General features: G+C 43.2%; 1 protein-coding gene across 1 annotated transcript in view; it reads right to left on the reverse strand.

Moving 5' to 3' along the window:
* Positions 1–774: 774 nt before the first annotated feature.
* The window catches only part of LOC118424990 (dynein heavy chain 6, axonemal-like), a 46,157-nt gene continuing 36,690 nt past the window's right edge, over positions 775–10,241 (reverse strand). The window contains exons 30-42 of the mRNA XM_035833803.1: positions 9,973–10,185; positions 9,156–9,326; positions 8,611–8,706; positions 7,625–7,770; positions 6,954–7,224; positions 6,224–6,461; positions 5,809–6,041; positions 4,990–5,061; positions 4,205–4,409; positions 2,097–3,556; positions 1,505–1,673; positions 928–1,142; positions 775–855 (exon numbers count right to left, since the gene is read on the reverse strand). Of these exons, the coding sequence (XP_035689696.1) occupies positions 775–855; positions 928–1,142; positions 1,505–1,673; positions 2,097–3,556; positions 4,205–4,409; positions 4,990–5,061; positions 5,809–6,041; positions 6,224–6,461; positions 6,954–7,224; positions 7,625–7,770; positions 8,611–8,706; positions 9,156–9,326; positions 9,973–10,185 (3,570 nt within the window). The remainder of the gene's footprint in view (positions 856–927; positions 1,143–1,504; positions 1,674–2,096; positions 3,557–4,204; positions 4,410–4,989; positions 5,062–5,808; positions 6,042–6,223; positions 6,462–6,953; positions 7,225–7,624; positions 7,771–8,610; positions 8,707–9,155; positions 9,327–9,972; positions 10,186–10,241) is intronic.

Consider the following 10,241-nt stretch of genomic DNA (forward strand, 5'->3'; position numbering starts at 1 on the left):
CATTACTGCCGTGCCACCCCATACTGACCTCTTGCTTAATTTTCATTTGGAAATATTCGAATAAAAAAATCAAAGTGATGTGGCCTAACATTACAAGTTCCAGTACATTGTAAGTCCAACCCTCTGCCATCTCACAGTTGTTGAAGATGACCTACTACAGCAGTGTCTCTTCACCATCCCCTTCTCTACCTCACAGCTAGTCCTTCAACCATTAGGAAATGAAGTGTTACGACCCTACCTTTATGACTCCACCCCTCAGCTATCTGACAGTTCACCCAGTGTCCCTTCGCCATCCCCCGCCCTACCACAGGCCATTGTTTTCATCTCAAATTCTTGCAATTACTTTTTATGGAAGGAATTGTTGGTCTTACCTTCACAAGTTCCAGCACATCATGACTCCACCCCTCAGCCATCTGACAGTTGTTAAAGATGACCCAGTGTCCCTTTGCCATCCCCGTTCTACCACTGTGGCACTCCTTTGTAACTACCTAATATTACTCTATCAATTACTTTGCACTCTATGGTAACCTCAGTTACGGAAGGAATTGATGGCCTTACCTTCACAAGTTCTAGTACATCATGGCTCCAAGATTCAGCCAACTCACAGTTGTTAAAGACGACTGAGTGTCCCTTCACCATCCCCCTCTCAACCACAACTAGCCCTGGGCCATCATTTTCACCTCAAACTCTTGCAATCACTTTGGGTCCTTAGCAAATGAATAGTTATTGGTATGGCCTTACCTTTACAAGTTCCAGTACATCACTGCTCCACCCCTAAGCCATTTGACAGTTGTTGAAGACGACCCAGTGTCCCTTTGTTACCCCCTTTCCACCACAGTTTCCACACTTTCCACACTTAAAATCACTTTTAAACATACTTTACAGTTACCTCAGCTTATATATAATACAAGAACTTTGTGGCCTTACCTTCACAAGTTCCAGCACATCTTGACTCCACCCTTCAGCCATCTGACAGTTGTTGAAGACCACCCAGTGTCCCTTCGCCATCCCTCGCTCTACCACCGCCGCTGCCCCGTCCATCTCCTCCGGCAATCCCAGCATCACTTGCTGCACCTTCCCGTGCATACCATGAGCCTTTGCAAGCTTCTTGATTTCCCAAAACGGATCCATGGAAGCATAACCTGAGGTTGCAGATTTTAACAGTGTCTATAGACATCTTCCATGTTCCATATTATTTCAAAAGTTTGCAAAACATGCCCAAGTTGAATGCAAAATAATGTATAGAGTGAGACATTCTATAATTATTGTTACGACATTTTACAATTTCAGCACAGAAGTTCTGTCCCTCAGATTGTTTGGGATCCCAAATTGTTGACTTTTGTTGTTAAATCTGTCAATTCAAGCTTACTAAGATTTATCAATGTCATGTCAAGAAGCCCACAGTACAGTGGGGTAAAATTTTTGTCCGTCCCAATGAGAAAAACTTCCTCCTGGATACTCCTGTGCCTTGCCATTAAGAATCTTAAAACAGAGCCAAAACTACCTTTACAGCTGTTGTATGAATCAGGAGCATCAGCAGAAGCGGGCAGGAGTAGAACGATGGGCGTGTGATGTTCTGAAGCTACAAAGGCTTCCTCCAAACTCCTGGCATCAGGACGCCTCACCACATGTCCTAGTTTGTACAGCACCAGCGACTCACATATCCCTAACATCTGGATGGGACAAACAATGAGATTACTTTACTATGGAAGCTCATCTGAGTTGGTAGTAATCATAGTACAATGCTAAACTTTCTTCTTTCTCACAAGTTTACGTTCTGAAGTGATTGGTCATCAGTACTGATCCTGACGAAGGGGACAGTGGTCGTTGAAACTTTGATCCGTCTTTTGTGTTGGATGAAAGTTAAGCATTGTACAATGGAGTTACTTTAAAGAGCAACCTAAGTGTGTAAGCGAATCTTTGCTCCAGTTATCTCAATAAACTCAACTCAGTTACCTGGTACTGTTCATTTTGTAATCAGTCCAAAAACCTCACAACTGCCTTTTTTTTTACATTTTTTCATACAGCAGAAGTGCCTTGACTTTCGAGAAACATATGAATTATAGTTTATACTAATATGTTACAATATGTCTCACCTGTTCAGGTTTGACGATTCTCCAGAGGATGGCCTTCTGTATCAGGGTCAAGTTCAGCAGTGTCGGGCCAGTCACTGGGTTGAGCAGGATGGGCGGGCAGCTGAAGTATTCATTCCAGTGCCGACTGTGGTGGGACAGGGACTCTCTCAACCCTCGGAAACACGGCAAGCTCTCCAACAGGGCGCACTGGACCCATGTTTCGAACGACAGCCAATCTGGCTTTGTGAGGCTGTTGTCGGCGCCGTTTGAGTCAGAGGTCTTGTCGTCCTTTTGTAGATCATTTATTCCCTCAATCCCGTTGGCGAACACGGCCCACTCCTCCTCTGTCATTTCTCCAGCTTCCTTCATCTTGTCCACAACAATGAGGAGCGCGAAGAGCAAGGCATGCTGGGAGAACATGCTTTTTTCCAGCCGAGAGTATGCGACACGCGTGACACAGTCGTTAAGCTCGATCACCCGTGCCTTGATCGCCCCAACATTCCCGACACCTTTCCCCCGCTGGCGTGACTTGACAGAGTCGACAAACATCTGGATGAAGTTCGTGAGCGGGTAGTGGTACATCGGATGGATCTGAGCAATCCTACGGACAGCTTCGTACAAAATGGCACCGTGAGACGCGACAGGTTGGTAGTCGCGCTTCTTCTCTCCAACCTGTGCCTGAAGGGACTGAGTCTCTGCGATTGTAGCATCGATCTCCAGCGTGCGTTCCTGAAAGGACTGTAGAGCGTCCAACATCGTCGAGTCTTCCAGAATTGGGGTCTGAAGCCCCAAGACTTTCTGCATCATGTTGTCTTTCTCCTCTTGAAGATCTTTCTCGGACTGAATCAGGTCTGCTTGGAGCGAACGACGCTGCCCTTCGTATTCCGGCTTTTCTAGTTTTAGCGTCTCCTTTAGTAAGAGTTTGACCACGCCTGCTTGACTGACCGATAGGTCAATCACAGCAGTCTTGTACATCGGAAGATCTGCCATACCGGCTCCTTTAAGATACAAGGGGGAGGAGATACTGAGATACAGACAGAAGCCAGGGTGAACAGGGATGTCTTGGTCTGAAATTTTCACGGCTTTGTTGCTCTCTAACGTCGCCCTGTCCAAGAGTTTCCTCAGAACAGGACTGGTGATACCAGTTCTCTCTACATGCGTGACCAGGATACAGTATCCGGTTACGAACGCACGGATCAGGCTGGTATCCAGGAATGGGTCGTCCGCGGAGACAACCTCCACACCCCCCTCTGGAGGAGAAATGGGACGGTCCATGTACATGCTCAGGTCCAGCTGGAAGTCTGGGGTACGCTGGGAAGAGGGCGTGTCCCTGTCGGCCAATGGGGTGGTCGATCGGCTGTCTCCGAAGCCTGCAGTACCGTCTTCCAGCTGCAAGGTGGAGCTCGGCCGGGTTTTGTCCCTGCTGTCGGGGAGAGACGGGTCCCTCGTGTGCTGGGTAGCCGTACTGCTGGGTCTGGAACCTGAATAGTGTTTAAAAAAAAGGACATACCATGAAAAATTTGATTTTTGAGACAAGTGTAGAAACATAACATAGTATATATCTACTACTATTGGTACTAGTACTAAAGTAGAAACATGTTTTAAAGAAACTTGGTAAAAAAATTTTTATTCAAAGTTTAAAAAATATTAGAAATTAAAAGAAAAGTCCAAAATACAAAACTTAGCGCTAGTGATTCTCTTTGTCTAAAAAACCTTTAAAATAGAAAAGTCTCAGTACCAGTGATTCTCTCTTCATTAAGACAATCTGGCAATTGTATGGTGGTCACAAAATTTTTCCCATTTACCTTAGCATTAAGAATCCAGTTAGTAGTGGCCCCTGCATTCTGTGACCATTATTTTCAAGTACATTGAGTGTTTTGATTGTAATATTAGTAGACAGTGTTATCAGGACAAAATCCAATCGTACCATCTTTAGCCGACTCCAAAATACAAAACTCAGTACTAGTGATGCATTGGTGGTCACATAGATAATTTTTCCCATTGATCTTAGCATTACAAATCCAGTTAATAGTGGCCACCTGTCTTGGGAACAATTATTATCAAGTCCATTGCTTGGTTTGATTGAAAGATTTAAAAAGTAGTGTTATCACGACAGAATCCAATCATACCATCTTTAGCCGACTCTCCAGCCTGGTGCTCTCCTTCCCAGGATGTTGTGGTCTCCTGCAGAACTCGTACCCAGGTCTCGGCCTGCCCGTCGGGGTCCACCAGCAGCGGCCAGCAGCGCTTCCGGTTCTGCCAACAGGAGCGCATCACGAGGGCGTTCTGTATGGCCGTCAGGTTGGTCGGCATCCCCATCTGCCTCCACATGACCTGAAGGAATGAATGAAATTCAATGGTTTATTGGTTACATTACTTGAAATAGTTTAGTTCCCTTGATAATGGAACAGTCCACACGTGCGGACTGAACCCACTTGGGCACAGGGAGTTCGGTCGGGTTGGAGAGACTCAATGTGACTACAACATGGTTCTGTTACATGTCTGTGTGTAAATGATTATTCCCTGGCAGCAGAGGGATATAGGACAGATAACATTATTTTCCTGTAAAACATTGCAGTCTTGCAACTGAAATACGTTTTACCTACAAGGAGTTAAAAGTTAGTAAACATTATATTACCATTTCAAATTCACAGGGCATATAAAACAGTCAGTTGCCATAGAATGATTGAGTAGTCACAGATTTTTAAATTTGCCTTTGATTTGAGTAGTCCGTTGTGTTACAGAGGAAACAATTATTCAACTAATAATATTACTGTCATAATACAAAATGTATTCCTTATTCAATCAAATGTAAACAACAAGGTAGGGAACAGGTGAGTCTCTTTATCTTTTAGTGGCCATTTGACAGCTCTAAGTTTGTGAGAGTTTCTTGTGTTCTTTCCGTGATACTGACCTGCTCTGTCGTGGTGCTCAGGGTGGACTGGAGGGTGAAGTTGTCACGTACAGCGATGTTTGCTGACACAGTCTGAGAAAAACAAATAAAGCCAACTTGAAGGCAATCAGAGAAAAAGTGATCTCGATCCAGATTCTATTTGCCAAGCACAATGAACTGTTGACCCAGCTTCACATCCCGTCCTAAGCTAAGGACTGTGACCCTTTCTGGTAGCATGCATGTCAGATAAGCAACACAGATGGGATGCAAACTCAATGCTTTTTAGTCCAAAGGCAGGGCCACTAACCACTTGACTACAGGGCTATTCTCAGAGACAGAACTATGCTCAGAGGGCTATGCTCAAAAACACTATATGATAACGAAGCTTGTCAGCAAAGTCACAGTGCTGTCCTTGGTGCTGAATTTGCTGTAGTAATTTTCCAACAACCCAAAATGACAGTTTTCCTAATCAATCAATCAATCAATAAATTAATCAATTACTATGGTTGGGTCTGATCACTATTTGGCTGTTGAGCAATGCTACAGGCCTGGCAGGTACCTCGGGTGATACAAAAGACCGCGTTGTATTAGAAATTTATTTATCTAGATCTCATTTTTATCTCCATCCAGTGTACCAGATGTGACTTCTGGGTCGACAAGAAATTCTGAATGGAATGAGTTAGGAAGGACATCAAGATGTGTGAAATCACTAGGTTGAGCTCGCTGCACAGAGCCACATGGAAGCATGGTGTGAAGACTAGCTGACTGCTGCCAACCCCTGTGTCAGGGGCAACAGCAGCAGTATAATCAAATAATGGATACTACTACTACTATTCTTACCTGTTCCTCAGATATCACCTCCCGTCTAGCACTCCTCCTGCTGTTCCTTGTGAGATTCTTGCCTCTGTCTTCACTCGGGGTCACAGAAGACGGAACCATCATCTGTTTCTTGTAGCTCTTGATCTTCTCCCCTGTGCGACAGTGGTGCAGCCAGTCAAGCAGCAGGGTCTGCCTGGTGACGCTGTCGAACGGCCCCAGGTAGCACACACAAGCTGCAGTGATCAGGGAGTCACCTGAAATAAGGCAAGAAGACATGATGGCAATAAGACATTGCAAAAACGACCCCTGGTAACTCACACAAGCCCCAGGTAAAACACACACAAGCTGCTGTGATGAGATGAGTTTCCTGAAAACACATAAAGACAACATTTCAATTCTCTTTGTATGTACAAAACCAATACAGCAACACACATACCTGGAGCAGTTGACAGTCTTTTCTGTGCCTTCCTCAGCTGAACCTTCCAGATGTAGATGGGAGCTTCCATGTTAGTCAGAACGTTCTGACACTTGGATTTCTTGTCCTTTAGCACCTTAATCTGTTTCTCGATGCTCTTGGAGTGCCTGACACTGTCTGTGTGGGACCTGATGGTGGACTCCAGGTTGTTCTTCTCCTCTTCGGCATGCACGCGCTTTGAGCCAAGGGCTGCCTGGGCCTGTGCACAACAAGTAAACATCAAAGGTTTTGTGATTAAGGATAAGGATAATTTTTTTGCAAATTCTTGGCTGAAGGTTAGTTATAGGTAACAGGGTAAGGGTTAACAAACAATGTAGAAAAACATAAATGTGATCACTATTAAAGTCTAAATGCTGGCTCCAAATTCAAAACCAAGAAGTCAAATCCAAACTTGTTGGGTTTGACTTCTTTCTTTAAGACAGTGACAAACTTTTCCATATTTTTCTGTCATACAATGTGGGTTCTGTGGTCTTTAGAGGAGAGTAGTCTTCTTTTTGTACGTTTAAGCGGGAAACTAGATCTAGAGTCACTAATCTTGCAATGTGTTGGCTTCTTTCCAGAGCTCCCTTCTTTCAGGATTGTAGAAGGGACAGTCTTGATATTGCACTGGAAATTTAGACAGTTAAAATAAAGTAAATCTGTTAAAATCAAGTCATGAAAAAAGGCCCAAAAGGCCAAAACCTTTCTTTACCTCATTCATCTCTTTCTCTGCCTCTGCCAGTTTCTCCAGCTTAGGCTTGATGTCCCTGTGTATGGCCGCATACTGGAACACTGCATGCACCCACATGCAGATGGACTTCGCAGCCTTGCTGGATCCCTTGATCACACGTGGATCAAAGTGTGGATCTCTGACGAAGATCTTCAACTTCTGGAAGACTGTCTCGGGCATGTTGTTCTTGTCGTAGAATTCAAGCTCCTCGAAGAAGTTTCCTCGAGATATCAGTTGATGTCCGAGCTCCCAACTGTATAAGATAATTAGGGTTATCTTATAATGCAAGAAATGAATGACTAAATGGACTTGAATTCATTGCTCAACAGTTGTACATGGTATAATATATGTCAACAATGACATAGCAATACAAAACACTAGTCTAAATGCATTTCTTAAGTCTATTTTTTTGCTGCAGGAATATGGATGGAGATGTAACGTACAATCTAAATATTTCTTTCTTTCTTGAATGAATGAAGGAAGGAAGAAAGGGATCCATCCATCCATCAATTTAAAATCCGACAATCAATCAACCAATTAATCAATCAATTAATGAAAACAAACTCAAACCACTAAACAACCATAAGCATTCCTGTCTGTATACACAACTAGAAAACGTAAATCTTGCAAGGACTGCTACAGCCATAACTTACTCAAGTTCCACACCAAAGATGATGCAGAGAGCGTTGACGACCAGCACAACTCCAGGCGGGGGGACTCGGTAACTCTTGATCTCATCCAGATCTGAGTGGGACAGCGACCGGAGGGCTAACACAGCTGCTGTGTACGCTGGGTTCACCTGGGGATTAGATACAACAGATGTACAGCCGAAAGTGATTTCATTAGGTTGGTAGAATTTAGGATAAGCAGTTGGGATAAGAAAGAAGTAGTCTGGATAAGAAAGTCAACCCCAGTGATGAACTGTGGCAAGGGGGGGTACAAACTGAGTCACGTTCAGGATAGTGTTCTTGCAGCAAAAGTGTCATCTACATCAGCTACGTATAGCAGCGAGAAGCAGCACTCCATTTACAATGTAAAAGCTTTGAGGGATATGTCACACAAACACCGAAATGTTAGCAGGTAAGAGACATTCTGAATGTGTAAAAGAAATCTCTAATATCCCAATGGATGTACATGTACAATTAAGGCCCAATAGTTGCTTCCTTTCCATCTTTTCACAAAGATTTATGTCCTCAATTCTTCAGGTTCACCAGACAGCAAACCCAGCATGCTGTCCTTGGTGCTGAATATGCTGTAGTTATTTTCCAATAACCCTAAATGACTCAATCAATCAATAATCAATAAGTCAGCCAGTCAATCAATTGATCAATCATTTACTGGAAGCAGAAAACCAATTATGAATATAAAAAAAGTCTTTTGCTTGACTGTGAAAGACAAACAGAGATGCTCAAGTATCAAGTGGACATTGCAAATGCCTAGGCTTACATACAAGACCATGAAATTAAGATTTAAGTATCTATACAACAGTATCTATAGCACCTATAGTATCTATAGCTTTCTGAAAACTATAATAGTTCTTTATGTCATACCTGAATGGAGGAATTTCAGACACTTCAAAATAGATCTTGACCTTTCCTTTAGACTGTTTCCATGTTAAATTATGAGTGACATTGCCCACCTTATCAAACTCAGCCTGTGCAGCCTGCCTGAGTTTCTCCACGGGTCCCTGCATCGCCTCGATCCTGTCCTCCTCCTCCTTACACTGCTGAAGGGCCTGAAGAAACACATAGAGACACTTAAAGACTGTAGCTAAGACAAGCAACAGGAGCTGAAAGTCTTAGCAGTAGTGGTTAGAAGAAACTTAAAATGCTTATCATGTAGCTACAAAATAGAGTTAACTGTTACAATAGTATCCAGTACTAGTATTTGATTCTTATGACTGTTGTAGTGGTCCCTGACACTGTTGTGTAGCAGCTCTACAGTTGAAGAAAAATGACAGAGGACAGTGCCACAGTGGCCTGGAGTGATCAATTAAAAGCTGACATTGATACCATAATGGTTACTTTTATCACAAATCAATTTCTCAAAGTAAAATGGTACTGCATACTAGTTGTCCCAGTTGCATGTACCCTAGCTATCACAGTACCTTACAGCTCTCCCCTCCTCTACTTTGTTATTGCATACTAGTTGTCGCAGTTGTATGTAGCCTAGCTATAACTGTACCTTAGAGTATGAAGCCCTCCCCTCCTCCACTTTGTAGACCCACTCCTGAGTGATCTCTCTGGCCTCATCCAGCCGGGGTAACAACTCCTCCACTTCAGCCTGCTGACTGGCTATGGTGGTCTGGGCCTCCTGCACTTTACTCAGACACCCTTCGTATTTTGCTATGCTGGCCTGTAAACAAAAGATGAAAGGTTAATTTTTTCTGTCCATTAAAGTTACAAACCATCTGTATGATGTTGAGAGGCTATGGTAGTCTGGGCCTCTCACACTTTACTCAGGCAACCTTCATACTTTGCTATGCTAGCCTGAAAACATACAAGAAGCACTTATAATTTCAATGTTTTATAGTGCCTATAATTTCAAAGGAAATGCCTCTTTGATTGCTGTATGTTTATGTAGTTTGTATGTCCTTGTTTTTATGTTAGGACCTGGAAGATTAGCTAATCATTTATTCATTATGTGTGTTAAATAATGGACTGAATAAAATATCAAAGTAGCAAAGTATTCAGTATACATGTTTGTTACAACACAAATTGTTTATGATTGTAAGCTAAAACTTTGAGTACAGTCATGTATAATAATCGTTACTAAACATAATACAATGTAGGTTTGACTGATAAATGGCTGAAGAATGAAACAGCAATCCTCTAAGACAATAGGTGGCCTTTAACAAAACATACAATGCACAAAAGTCACTTGGAAGCACACAGACACACATGCAAAAACATCATACTTCAGTCCCATTGTGGTCATTAGTAAAGAGACAGTTGCAAGCTGTACTTCTTTTCTATGTGAACAGTTCCTATGGAAAACTCACCTTTTCCTCCCTGCTGAGTTTGGCTGTGATGCTCTTGAAAAGGTCGATGAACTCCATGTAGGTCAGCGGGGTGAACAGCCTGCGGAGCTGGTGGTTGTCATGGAAACAGCGCTGCAGGGCGGCCTGCGCGGAGCGGTGGATATATGCCATGGCGTGGGCGACGGATGTGAGGCTCGTGGTGGAGCCAAGCATCTCCCATAGGATGTCAGACCTCTGTAGTAGGGAAAGAGAAACACAATGTCACACTGATTTTTCAAAAACAACAAGTA

Source organism: Branchiostoma floridae, chromosome 10 (assembly GCF_000003815.2).
Source record: "Branchiostoma floridae strain S238N-H82 chromosome 10, Bfl_VNyyK, whole genome shotgun sequence".
Classification (NCBI taxonomy): Eukaryota; Metazoa; Chordata; class Leptocardii; order Amphioxiformes; family Branchiostomatidae; genus Branchiostoma; species Branchiostoma floridae.